At 59.4% G+C, this 14142-nt stretch overlaps 1 protein-coding gene across 1 annotated transcript in view; it reads right to left on the reverse strand.

The window, feature by feature from the left end:
• Positions 1–14142, reverse strand: part of Niban2 (niban apoptosis regulator 2) — a 48448-nt gene that overhangs the window by 15518 nt on the left and 18788 nt on the right. The window contains exon 2 of the mRNA XM_005320988.5: positions 1700–1830. Coding sequence (XP_005321045.1) covers positions 1700–1830 — 131 coding nt within the window. The remainder of the gene's footprint in view (positions 1–1699; positions 1831–14142) is intronic.

Consider the following 14142-nt stretch of genomic DNA (forward strand, 5'->3'; position numbering starts at 1 on the left):
ACTGAATGAACTGTGTCCAGCACAGAATAACCACTGTCTTCATTTTTTCTTATTGCTGCTTTAGATATTATTACTATTCTCATTTTTTAAAAAATTTAAGTTGTAGATGGATGCAATATACCTTTATTTTATTTATTTAATTTTTTTGTGTGTGTGGTGCTGAGGATCCAACCCAGTGCCCCATGCATGCTAGGCAAGTGCTCTGCCACTGAGCCCCAGCCCCAGCCCTTCATTTAATTTTTAATCATCACTGATTGTTTCTAATAAAAACAATCACTGTTAATATTCTAATTACTAATACTATTTTTTCTGGGCTAGAGGTAGAGTGCTTGCCTGAGGCCAGGGGTTCAATCCCAGCACCACAAAAACAAAACAAAAAAGAGCAGTATCTCTTATTGTGATTAGGACTTCGCATTGTGATGGGTTGGTGCCTGACAAAACAGACTCCCCACTCGGGGCTGGCCTCAGTCACTGTTTCCCTGCAGTGAGCACCCCTGTGAAAGTGAAAGGCAGGCTATGCCTCACTGAGGATGGCCCCCACTTTTCTTGCGTTACTAGAACCTGGGCTGCCTGTGACCTTTCATTCTAGAAGGGGGAACGGCTCTGGCCCTGCTCACCTAGGCTGGACTCCAGGTCTCCTATCCTGCCACACAGGTGCCACCTGCCAGATACCCAAGCCAGGCCACATCTGGACACCTCTGCTCCCTGCTGTCATGGGGTCCTGAAGTTGCCATGATATAAGGGGAAGAGACAGCCTTTTCTGGGTCCAAAAGCAAGGCACATGATGCTCTGGGGGACCACAACACAGTCCTGCCCTTTCTGTCCACTGCCCACTGGGCATGAGTAGAAAGGGCCTGTGCCAGGAGTCTGAAGCAGGCTCTGAGCCTGCCTCCCTTCCTGGGGAGTCATCCTGAGCACTGAGGGCTCAGGAGCCACCTGGCTGACCTGGTGGGCACCTCGCTTCCATGGCATCAGCTTAGCCAATCCAGTCTCCCAGAGGGAAGCCAGTGGTTGCCCTGCAGCATCAACCAGAGGTTAAGTAGTTACTACAGAGCCACGCCACTCCCTGCTCCTCACCCTCCCTGTGCCACCAGCCTGGCCAACCAGGGGGCAAAGAGTAGAGGTCACTGAAAGGGACTGATCCCATCCCTGGGACATGCAACGCCATCAAATAGGACTTCCTGGGTTGACAGAGGGATCCCTACTCCATCCCCAAGGGAGTGACAGCTGGCTTCTCTCCCAAGTGACAGCAGCTTCCAGCCGGGAACCCAGATCCTGACCCACATCCTGAATCCCTTCCCCACTCCTGCCTCTAGCCCCTCACCAGGGTGGCCAGAGTCCATTCCCCAGAGGTTTTGGGTGCCTCCGCCAACCCACACTGACCCCCAGGATGGAGCCAGGCAGCTTCTAATCTGACAGATATTTCCTGGGAAAATGTAATCCTGCTGCTGATGGGTACAATCACGAAGCTGATGACAATGATGGTACCAGCCAACACTCCCGAGCACCTTCCCTGCTGCAGCCACAGCTGCCCCGGGTAGAGCGGTAAACGGAGGCTCGTGGAGGGCAGCTGGCCTTGGATCTGCTACCAAGAGTCGGGCCCAGCTCCCACCATGAAGGGCGTGGGCAGCCGGAGACCCTGGGGCACCAGGGGCCCTGAGACGCCGTCAGGGCAACAGGCCCCCTCCGCGCCTCTCACCTTGCGCCAGAGCAGCTGCGCCTGCGGCAGCCCAGTGCCCTCGATCTCGTGGCGCATGCTGTTGAAGAGCGCCACGCCATACTGGTCCTCATAGAAACGCAGGAACTCGGTCAGGATCCTCCCGGTTTTCTCTGAAGGAGAGGAACAAACACGGCGTGAGCTGCTGTGGACACCCACCCCCAAGCTCCTGCAGGCCTCGCTCCTTCTGAGGGCATCCCGGCCAGCCGCGTGCGGGCTGCGCAAGGCGGCCGCCAGGGGGAAGGGAGAACCTTCTGGAACGGAATATGGGGAGGGGCCACTCGGAAAACTCCGAGACACACAGGCCCCTGAAAAGACGCCCGGCTTCACCAGGGACCAAATGCCAACCAAGCAAACCGCAAGGTCCCGTCAGACCAGCGGGGAAGCCCAGAAGCTGGAGAGCGGCCGGTGGCCGTGTGCAATGTGGAGGGTGCTGCGCCCTCTGCGTCCCTCGCTTACGCCTGCGGAGCAGTCCAGAGGCACCTGCCCCCAGGCAGGGCAGAAGCCAGAGGACGTGCAGCAAGCAGAGCGTCCACACAGGGCCAAGAGGCGGAGCAGATCTACATGGAGACCACAGACGGGGGTGGGGGAAGGCGGCATGGGCTGCCGAGAAGAGAAGGCAAGTCACAGAATCACACATTGAATGGTGTCTCCTTACAAAGGAGTCCAGGGCAGGAGGATCTCAAGTGTGAGGCCAGCCTCAGCAATTTAGTGAGACCTTGTCTCAAAAAATAAAAAGGGATGGGAGTGTAGGTCAGTGATACAGCGACCCTAGGTTTAGTCCCGAGAACTCGTGGGGGGAAGGATCACTCTGGGTGCAGGAGGTGGGAGGTTTTCTCCCTTATTCACTTTTAACAGCATTTGAGTTATTTTATAATCATGATTCCTTTAAAAATAGAAAATAAACACTAAAACAGTCTTCCACAGAGCGGTCTTTTTTCTTTTTGAGAGAGAGAGAATTTTTAATATTTATTTTTTAGTTCTCGGCGGACACAACATCTTTGTTGGTATGTGGTGCTGAGGATCGAACCCGGGCCGCACGCATGCCAGGCGAGCGCGCTACCGCTTGAGCCACATCCCCAGCCCCCACGGAGCGGTCTTTCTGCCTTTGCTGGCCATTTGCTTCTCTCTTCTGCTGAAGCAGTTCAGGCAGAGGGTGGGCCTGGCTCTCAGAGCCCTGCTCTCGGCCCAGCGGGACGTCCTCCCTCCAGATGCGGAGACTGAGGCCCAGGCAGGGCTGCGCGCGCCGCCGAGGGGAGGGTTCCTGGCCCCAGAAGCCGCGGCCCGAGTCCGGCCTTCCACGCAGCTTCCCTCCCAGGCCTCAGTTTCCCCTCCACCCCGGGGGCGCGGGACTCGGGGATAGACAGGCCCTGTTACCCCTGATGGACTTGGATTCCACGCTCCAAAGACCTGCTCCTTTCTCAAAGGAGAAGGAGCTGGCAGGACCCTGCCTGTCATGAGGCCAGTCACCTGGCTCGGTGGCATTTCACTTAATCCCCAGGCTGTGAGGAAGGCCCCGTAACCTCGTTACAGAGGAGTCTGGGACCCAAAGAGGCAAAGTTGCTGGCACAGGTCACACATCCAGGGGTGAGGGGCCAGGATGCAGTTTGGGGACCCATCAGGGGCTGAGGCCAGGGAGGAAGGAGGGCTCAGGGTCTCCGGCTTTCTGAAGCACGCCTGGCCCTGCAGCTCTCCTCAGCACGGAGCAGTCAGCCCGCCACCCCTCCGGACCCGCCTGCCTGCGCACCCCATTGCTGGGAGGAGGCGGGAGGGGGAACAAATGAGGAATTTGCTTTGATGCCTATTTTTTAAAAACCATAAACAATCAGAACTCTCTCGGAGGCCATGGAATTGTTCTGGAAGAAGATGAAGCGGGGGAGGGGCAGGAGAAAATGAATCGAGGTGGTGAAGAGACCAGCATGAACCCTCACGGTCACCATCCCCTGCAGCTGCCCCTGAGCGTCAACCCTGGGGACAAGCCGGTTCTAGACACATGATCCCAAAGGAACACGAGGACCCTGGGGAGCCAGCGCCATCACTGTCCCCATTAAGAGGTGAGGAGGCTCCTGGACCCAGTGGTCTCCGCCTGGGCTCTGCTGACCCCCAGAAACCTTGGGCCTGTGGATCTCAAGGGCCCTTGGCCATGGCCCTGGGAGGCCCCAGCCTGGCCCTGGGAGGCCCAGCCTGGCCCTGGGGCATCCACCCCCAGACAGGACTTCAATTCCTGAATGTCTGGAATCTGGGCCTCAACCTCAGGCCAGGAGGAAACTGGAGAGGACTGGCTCAGGTCTGCCCAGCCACAATGGCTCCCAGCCTCAGGCTGCAGGATCCAAGGCGGGAGCAGCTCGTTCATAAAGGCCTGGACAGTGGAGGGACACGCGGGCAAGTGCGCCAGGAGCAGGCCCAGCTCATCGAGGGGCGTCCAAGGCCCGGGTCAGGCAGGGCCGTGGGGCAGAGAGGACACCCAGGAGCCCGGAGGAAGTGAGAACCAGGAAGATGCTGTGGCCAGCGCCCACAGGGAGGGAGCCAGAGGCTGAGTGGAGGCTGAGCTCTGGGTCCCTGGGTCGGGCTGGTACTGCCAACGGCATCGTAAAAGCACCAGGCAGAGGTGCCGGGCAGGGCGGGAGGGCCAAGGGCGAAATTCATTCTCAATCCGCCAGGCTGGGCGCCCAGGAGATGAGGGCCAGGGCCAGAGCAGGCGGCGTGGGAGACGGAGAGGCCTGGGCAGAGCGGGAGGCGGGGCGATGGGCCGTACCCCAAAGGAAATGCAGCAGCCATGACCCCACCCCCAGCTGCCACCACAGGCGTTTCTTGCTCCCCAAACTCAGGCGCTGGGTAGCGCCGGATCCAAATTCAGATAAACCCACAACCTGAAATTCCAGAACCAAACAAGTGGGACAGTGGGGTTCCCCACGCCCAGCACTCCTGGAACTCAGGGCCCCTGGGTGGGGTGGAGGGGCGCCTGCCGGGGAAGGGTGAGGGCTGGAAGTGCCAGGTGAGGGCGTGGCAGCATCCGCCAGGGGTTCCAGGTTCCAGGCAGAGAGGACGGAGGCCCAGCTGTGCCTGGGAACTTGGTATGCTCCGCATAAGCCTGGCAGCCCAGGGGCAGCTGGGAGGGAAGATGGCGGAGAACAGGGCCACGGGCTGGCTTCTTGGCACAGGCAGCCCTGAGCACATTCTTGAGAGATGTCCTCAGCCGGCTGGGAAGGAACTGCCACGTGCCTGGTACAAAGGAAGAGCCACAGAAACACGAGACGAAACGTAGGGGTGCTCTGGGGGCCACCGGAACCCACAAGGCCAGCAGCACTCAGGGAAAGGACTCGGGTGGGCACCGTAGCCCTGGGGCATCAGGGAGGCCAAGCCGGACCACGTCCTCTGCCTGCCCAGCTCTCCGCCAAGACCCATCCAGCCCCCTCACCTTGGGGTTCCCCGTCGGCCCGCCCTGTGAGCACTGCTCAGGACCCACTTCTCCCTGTCTCGCCACCCTGCAGCAGCCATCTCCAGGCAGCTGTCAGCAGAACACCCCACCCGCTGTCCCCATGTGGGTGTCCATGGGTGAGACAGTCCAGGAACCTGGGGCACCTTCTCTCCTCCACACCTGCTCACCAGCTCTTCCTGTTCCCTCCCAGAGGAGACCCCACACAGCGGGGACTTGGGAAGACACCGGACAGCTCCAGGGACTAAAGCTCACCACCTTGAGGTGGGCTTGACATCCAGAGGTCACACAGCAGATGGAGGCAACTGCAGCTCCAGCCGCTCGGCTGACCCCTCGGGTCCTGGTCCAGCCATTGCCCACAGGGCCCCACAGCGCATCCCCACCCCGGAGGGAGCCAGGAAAGAAGCCGTGGCTCCCCTGCAGAGTAGGGCCCACCTCGTGGTCCCGGCCCAGGACCTGGGAGGCCACCGCTAAAGGACATGACACAATGACGAGGTGCTACAGAGGTACTGGGGTGGGGCAGCCTGCTTGTGCGCCAGCCCCACCCGCCCTCCTGCCAAATGCTCTCATCCTCCCTCCGCCATGACTCAGCCCAGGTGCTGCTGCATGAGAAGCCGCGGTGGGGTTGGGTGGTGGGGTTGGGGGACGGGCACGGTGGGCAGAGCCTTCCTCCAGCCTCCTGGTGAGGGCCAGAAGCCAGCCCTGCAAGCTCCCAGCTCTCTCAGAGCCTCAAGTTCCTCATCTGTGAAATGGGCATCCCAGAACCCATTCCCTCTGCTCTGCAGAATGCAGACGGCCGGTGATAGTCTCCGCCCGGGGCCACCCCAAATCCTGAACGCTATTGCTAATCCCTAATAGCGCTCAGCTCGAAGTAACAGTGGTTAGAGACTGTCTGGCATTTTTATTAGCAGGTGTAACTTTTATTGTTTAAGAAAAAAAAAGATTTTTTTTTCCTAAAAGAACCAAGACAAATAATGACAATGATGGGCAGGTCTTCAAAAGTCAAGAGATCAGACAGAGGGAGCGCCCACAGCAGAGGTGGGGTGGAGAAGCAGGCAGGGAGGGGCCTCGTGTGTGTGTGTGTGTGTGTGTGTGTGTGTGTGTGTGTGTGTGTGTGTGTCCCCTCCCCCGCCCCCAGGAACCCAGGTCCCCTGACTATGCTTAACCTCTGCCAGTGCCCAGAGCCATTAGCCTCTCTGGGTCCCTCGCCAGCAACACCCCCAGCATTACAGGGAAGCTTGCCCACTCAGGGCAGGGCCCACCCATTCTCTGCCCCAACACACAGATTCTTCCAGTGGCCCCCACCGGAACACAGGTCAGTGAAAACCCTGCTTCACAGAGCATCCACCTGGGCTTGGGGGTCTCCCAGCTCACGAGTGGGCATTTCATATTGTCAGTCAACACAACCACCTGCACCCGTGTGGGTTGCTCCACCTGCCTCTGGTCCTAGGTCTCTTGTTAGCCTGAAAGGACAGCTGGTGAACTCTGGGGGCAGAGCTGAGTGCCACCAACCTCAGGACACCACTGCCCATCTGAACTTCCGTCTCCAGTCTCCATGTCACAGCTAACAGGGTTGAGGGCTGGGTAGACAGCTCTGAAAAAGACACTTCCCGGGACACGGGGCCAGGGCGAAGCACCTGCACCCGCACCCTCTCACAGGGCTTGGTTTGCAGCCAGGAGTAGAATCTTCCAGCGGGCTGGTGCACACCGGGTGCTCCGTGGACCTTACCGTGACTGGACCCATCTCTCCAAGGACACCCTCTGGTACTGTGGAGGGTAACCCTGAGGGCCCCTCTCCAGCCAGCCCTACTAACTGGCCCCAGAACTCCCAGGGCTCACCATGCCTGCCTACCCACGGAGGACGGACCCCACTTAACACTCACAGTATATTATTATCTCCATTCTACTGGGTTGTTTTTTTTTTTTTATACCGGGGATTGAACCCAGGGGCACGTGACCACTGAGCCACATCCCCAGCTCTATTTGTATTTTATTTAGAGACAGGGTCTTGCTGGGTTGCTTAGTGTCTCACTGTTGCTGAAGCTGGCTTTGAACTTGTGGTCCTCCTGTCTCAGCTCCCAAGCCGCTGGGATCACAGGTGCACGCCACTGCTCCCCGCTCCATTTTACATTTTACACCGCTCAGAAGGAAACAGAAGTGGGTTTCAAATCTTGGCTCAGTGCCTTCCCGGATTCCCCCATCCCACGAAGCCTCCCCACCCCAGTGTCCCCTCATGTGGCATTGCTACAATTTCCAAGGTAGGGCTTCATCTTCTCTTCTTGCTGGGTCCTTGTCCAGTCCCAAGGAGAGGCAAAGCAGGCATTATTAGCCCCATTTCATAGGTGGGGAAACTGAGGCTCAGAGAGCCGAGGTCACTTTCCCAAGGTCACACCGGGGCAGGCACAGAGTCGGAGCAGAAACGCAGGCCTTCAACCTGCACTTGCTCCCATCTTGCCAGAGCAGCAGGGAATCTGCCCACCCACTGGGTCCTCTCGGGCCTCCAGGTCCTAACTCTAAAACGGGTGGGTGGGTCTCTGTCGCCTCAGCTGACCTAAAATCTTAACAACAATCTAATCAGCGCTGCCCTGGCCTCAGGAGCTGACCACGATGCTGGCCTCAGCACCTCCTCGGAGTGGCTGGTGACTCAGTCTGACCAGGGCTAACCGCAGCCACCTCATGCCGGACAGAAGGGCTGCGGGACGGGGGGTGACGGGGCACTATCTCCACAGGGGCATGCAGGCTCTGGTTGGAGTCCCAACTGTCACCTACCAGCTGTGTGGCCTCAGCCAAAGCACTTCCCCCTCTCTGAGCCAGTGTCCCCCTCTGCAAACTGGAGGTAGCAGGACCCGCCTTCCAGGGTTCTGAGAAGATGATGCCTGACTAGGAGGAGGCACAGCATGGGGGCTCCTAGAAAGTGCCTCTGATCCCAGGTCCTCCAGCCCAGGGGGGCCCCTGAAACCGAGGCTGAGCCACCCCCAACCTGGCTCAGCCCCACGCCCAGCAGCCAAGCACCCGGAAGAACACTCATCTCTGCTTCTCCAATCTGACAATGTTAAGGATCATGCTACTTCCTGTGGTGACAGCGGGGACTGAGCAGGAACTGGGGAGGCCCCCAGGCGGCCTGAAGTTCCCTGGAGCCTGGGGAGCTGGGGACAGGGAGCTGGGGACAGGGTGCTGGGCCCACTGTGCAGATGGGAAAAATGAGGCACATACAGAAGACTTGCTGAGCTGAGTCTGGGGAGGAGTGCAGAGTCCCTGGGGAGCGTCCCTAGATAGCTATGTCCCCAAGGGTCTAGGACACTAGGTGAAGGAGTGCCTGCTCTGTCCTCTCATGGCCTCCCCGGGCCAGTGCATGGCACAGCTTGTCCCACCTGGATCATCATCCCCCAAATCCAACCCGACCCTGGGACAGGCAGGAGCGGGACCAGGAGTGTTTCTGACAAGGAGACCGAGGCCGGAGCCCGGGGAGCCCTCCCGTCTCCTACTGAGCCACAGCAGAAGCCAAATCTGAACCCAGCTCCCAGCCCCAGAGCCAGAGCCTGAGTCCCCACTCCACCCTGATGGCTGGGCATAGGGACAAGGAAGACCATCTCCAGCCCAATCACATCCAGCCTCATGTCAACCATGGGCTTCCCATCAGCCCCAGCCCTGGTCTGGCCCTAGCTCAGTGCACCAGGCCAGGCCATCCCTGAAGTCACCCAGTCCCTCCAGTGGGCTCAGGGACACACCTCACCCATAAGGCCCAGCCCCAGTTTCAGGGTTTCAGAGCTGAGAGGTTTGTCACTGAAACCAGGCAGGTGACAGTAGCCTGGAGGGTGGGGCAGGCTCAGAACCTGCCTGCCTGGTTCCTGGAGCAGGTCCAGGGTGGGGAGGTGGGGAGGCAGCCAGGGGCACTGACCCCACCCACCCCACGCCCAGGGGACAGCAGAGGTGGAGTGGGGGCAGGGGCTCAGTTTGTCATCACATCAGGATGTCACCAAGTTGTCCAAAGGACCACCCTGAGCCAGGTGTGGTAAACACCTGTGATCCAGCAACTCAGCAGGCTGAAGCAGGAGGATCACAAGTTTCAGCCAGCCTGGGCAACTTAGTGAGACCCTGTCTGAAAACCAAAAAATAAAAAGGGCCGGGGATGTGGCTCAGGGGGTAGTGCGCCCCTGGGTTCAACCTCTGTAGGACCCAAAACAAAACAGGACCACCGTGGCCATCATCTGCCTGGGACAGCAAGGGAACCTCAAGTCTAGAGAGGTGGTGACACTCTCCCGGGGTCTCAGAGCACACTGTGACAGAGCTGGGCTGGCAGGCCAGGTCCCCACGCCACGCCCAGGCCCTTCCACCTGACCACCGACTCTGCCAGCTGACAGCAGCCCCATGGTGCCCGCTGCACAATTCTTCCACTTTACGGAGCAGCCCGCTAAGGCTCAGAGGGGCTTAAGTGACTTCCCCAGCAACACTCAACCCGGAGCAGTCGGAATCTAACAGAACCAAAGTTGGGCAGATCCACCTCCCACCGCCACCAGACGCAGCCCTGGACACAGAACCTCCCCACAGCTCTGGCCCTGTGGGTGGCCTCTCTCAGAAAGGCTGACACAGGGCCCCACTTGGGACCTGTAATCAGGTGGGAGGCCGGGAGGAGGGGTAATGACAGGCTCCATCAGCCAGCAGGAAACGGGGCAGGCAGGGCCCATGAGAGACTGAGCCAGCAGCCAGGACCCTGCAGAGCCCAGCCGGCCAGGTGGGCAGGGGAGCCAGGGCCCCCAGAAGGGGACAATGCCAGGAAGGGTGAGGGACTGCAGCAGGCCAGTCTGTAAGCTGCCCTGGAGGAAGGGCACCCAACACCTGTCCAGCAATGGCAGGTCCTTGGACCCCACTCCTGGGCTCCCAAGGAGCAAGACCTGCTGGGTTCCCGCCCTAGCCACCCTCTGCTCCCCAGTGCGAGGCCACCAAGGTGAGCCCTGCCTCCTCACGGACCAGGGCCCAGTCAAAAGGCTGGCACAGCTCAGCCCAGCCTGCGCCCCCCGCCGGCCACTCCTGTCTCAGGCCCCATCCTGGTCCCTGGTTCTTCCCACACACGGCAGCAGAGGGGAGGAAGCCTGACCACCTGGAACCTTCCATGGCTCCCACTGCCTTTGGGAAAAAGCTAATCTAGTGTGGCCCAGGGCCTGAGGGTCTGGGGCCTTGCACAGGCTGCTCCCGGGTCTGTGGAGCTCACTCCCAGCTCTATCTGCACCAGCCCCTCGCCCAGAAAGAGCCCAAGATGGGCAGGTGTCCTCCACCTACTCCAGAGCCCCGGGGCCTGCTGCTGGGTGAGGCCTGTTCCTGGTGACCCCGGCAGGCAGCACACACTGCACCTGCAACAGGGCCTCGGCAGAAGGGAACCCAGGTCCTGGGCAGGGACAGCAACCCTGAGCCAGAGCCACCCCAAAGGGAGCCAGCCCCCTGAGCAAAAGGCTCCAGAGGTGCCCGAGGCGCTCACTCCAGGAAGGAGGCTAGCCCAGCCCGGGGCCTTGGCCAGTCCTGGAGTGAGGGAGCAGCACAGCACTGTCCTTCTCTGGGAAGGTGACTGCAGCCTCAGCTGTCCTGAAGGACCCACTGCTGGGTCGCCCCTTCCCCGACACCAGCTTTTAATGAGAAAAACCCTCTTCCCACAAACACAGCAACCACAGCACAACTAGGCCGGGTGAGGACAGTCATGGGCCATGTGTGCACGTGTGCGGGCAGCTACTTCATGCTGGGGACTTCGTGTGTCCAGAGGTCATGCCCGACTCTCAAAACCGCCAATGAGCTGGGCCCGTGCCTGTAATCCCAGGGGCTCCAGAGGCCGAGGCAGGAGGATTACAAGTTCGAGGCCAGCCTTGGCAACTTAGTGAGGCCCTAAGCAACTTAGCAAGACTCTGTCTCAAAAATAAAAAGATCTGGGGATGTGCCTCCGTGGTGAAGCACGCCTGGGCTCAACCCCTGGGGAAAAAAAGTCCAGAGAAGGGCAGTCAGGAAAGGAAGGCCTGGGCAGCTGAGCAGCTCTGCTGGGTCACGGCAGGTGAGGGGCCATGCTGGCCAGAGACCCCGTGCTTACAAGTGGCCAGAACTGTGTGGACTGCACCGCCTGACGTGGGCCCTGACTGAGCCCAGGACTGACTGAGAAGTGCCCGTGAGGAAGCACAGTGTAAGGCCAGGGACGCGGCCTCGGTCGGCCAGCTTCACTAGGGCTCCACCCCAGGCAAGCTGACCTAGACTCCAGGCCGTGGAAACATCTAGAAGACCACGAGATGCGCTTCTTAAAGGATCCCGCAGGACCTGAAGGCCCAAGGACCATGCTCACTCACTCATGGCAGGGCCCGGGGGCTGCAAACGGTTCACCGAATTGAATCTGAGATCCAGGATCTGAGTGGGGCCCCTTTCCCTCTCCCCCCAGGGCCATGGCCAAGTCCTGGTTTCCTACCGACAGCGGCTGGGTGTTCCTGCTCCCTGCTTTCCTGGCGCTGGCGAGGACACCCCTCCCTCATTCTCAGGTCCCAAATCCCAGTCAGACTTCAAGCCCCTGCTCACACATCGCCTCCTCCTCCCGAGGTTCATCAGTTCCCCATTTGCATGTAATTTTAATACTAATAACTGCAACAGGAGTCAATGCATGTCACAGCCCAGGGCCAGCACTGAGGAAGCTCCTAGTACTTGTTAACCTACTGCCAATGTCATTTCATGGAACCCCCACCCAGACAAATGATTAAACCCATTCTAGTAATGAGGAATCTGAGGCTCAGAGAGGGTAAGTGACTTACCCAGCACCACGCAGGGAAAAACAACACTGGGATGAGAACTCCAGTCAGCTTTGGTTCCCTGCTCTCTCTCCCTGTGTCCCAAGGGAGAAGCAGCTCAGAAATAAGAGTTGACTCTTTTAGGCCATTCTTCTTTTGACTGGCAGCTCCCCAGGTCAGAGTGGTGGCTTATTCACAACTCTCCAGAACCTTGCATGACACAGGCCTTGGGATAGGAGGCAAATATGTTCCAGGGATGAGCGTAAATCAAGGAGCAAATCCTGAGCTCAGAATAGATTCTCTGTGCCTTAGTTTCCTCATCTGGGCCTTAGTTTCCTCATCTGTACCCATGGCTGGGTACAGTGGTGAACACTTGTAATCCCACCTACTCAGGAGGCTGAGGTACGAGGATCACAAATTCAAGGCTAGACTCAGCAACTTAGTGAAACTCTCAAAGTGAAAATGGTGAGGATGTAGCTCAGTGATAGAGTTCTTCCTAGCATGGACAAGGCCCTGGGTTCCAACCCAGAACTGCAATATTAATAACAACAGTTCATAAAAATAAAATAGATGTAATATCATATTCCCCCTACCTCACTCAGTGGCTGAGGGACCCCAGAAGAGGTTGGCTTTTGTTCACAGAAGCCAAAGGGCCGAGTGGGCCATGGAGAGGCATAGAGTCACTATTTTAACCCCTGGCACTGGTCAAATCTTCCTGGTACAACCCCTCAATAATGAGTTGGCCACATACCCCGATGGCACCTCCAGGTGCTGGGCCTGGAGACAGAGGGCCCCTGAGATCCAGCCTACCATGCTTCAGACAGGGGATCTGAGGCTGGGAACTGGGGAAGCAGCCATCCAGGGTCCCATCACCCTAGGGGGGCTGCCTTCCCTGAGACTAATAGGGGGAAGGAGCTGTGGGACGTTCGCACCCAGAGGGAAACCGGGGCTGCTTTTGGGGTCTCGACTGGACTGATTTCTCAGTGCCTGCCCCTCCTCCTGGCCAATTCTTTCTCCTCCACGGGCTTAAAGGCCCCCTTCTCAGGCCGTCCCCACAGACAGTCTCCGTGATCACAGCCCCTGGCCGCCTTTGGCGCTTGGCTGAAATTCACGCGTGGCTTGTGAATGGCTCCTTCAGCCCCAGCTCCCCACAGACGCGACCAGGGCGCCCAAGCACCCAGCCCCTGCTCTGCCCAAGTGGGTGCTCCAGACAGGTGCTGAGCCAGCAACCCCCAGGGGAAGGTCATCCAGCTTCAGGTGCCAATGTGGCTGCCTAGGAGGCCACCGCGGCCTGGGAAGGGGTCTGAGGGCTGAGACGGGCTGGGTCTCCTCATCCCAAAGGCAGAGTGGGGCAGGGGGCGCGGCCGGGAGTCAGCGGGATTCTCACAAAGCTGCCTTCAAAATTCTTCTCAGCTGGCAAATATTTACCAGGGCTCAGCAGGTCTCTGCGGAAGGGGAGCTTGGAGACAGGAGGGCCTGAGGGGTGGAGAGGGCGGCCTGAGAGGCCCAGGAAAAAGCTCAGAGAAGAGGGCTGCCCCAGACCCGCCTGCCAGGACTGCCCTTTACACCTCGGGCCTCAGTGGGAGGCAGAGTCCCATCCTGACACAAACAGCAGCAAACAAAGGCCCTCTCATCCCCTCCAGCCCCCTCCGCCTGCCCAAGCAGCCCTGAGCCCTCAGCCTCCAGCTGGCCGCGTGTCCTGGAACCCAGGACACAGCATCCCTGCACTTTGGGGAGCGCAGGAAGGGGTGCCAAGCCCCCAGCATCTCGCGCAGAGCAGGTCAGGCCCACCCTAGGCCTGCCCCGGGGCCCGGCCCTGGGCCCACACTCAGAGAGCTCTGAGTTGCAAGTCCCGGGAGCAGGCTCCCAGAGCTGCCATCCACTCCAGGCCCACCATGGCCAAGGCCCACCAGAGGCAGCTTGTGGATGCCAGGGCTGCAAGGTGTCCCAGGAGACCCAACCATGTGTGACATCCCTCCTGCTCACTGCTCAGCCCCACACATGCCCAGCCTGGCAGCCAGACGGACATGGGGACACATGTGGCTTTGTGGCCTCGCTTCTCTGAGCCTTGATTCTCTGCGCACTGGGGATAATGACACCATCGTGGACATCAGGACTGGATGTCCTCGTGGGGCACAGAGCAGGCAGCTGACCCACTACAGTAGCGCACACACCACCCCCATTCTGTCTGCACTGGTCCTCCAGTCCCGCTGATCTGTGTGCGTACGCATGGTGCTGGG

Source organism: Ictidomys tridecemlineatus, chromosome 4 (assembly GCF_052094955.1).
Source record: "Ictidomys tridecemlineatus isolate mIctTri1 chromosome 4, mIctTri1.hap1, whole genome shotgun sequence".
NCBI lineage: Eukaryota > Metazoa > Chordata > Mammalia > Rodentia > Sciuridae > Ictidomys > Ictidomys tridecemlineatus.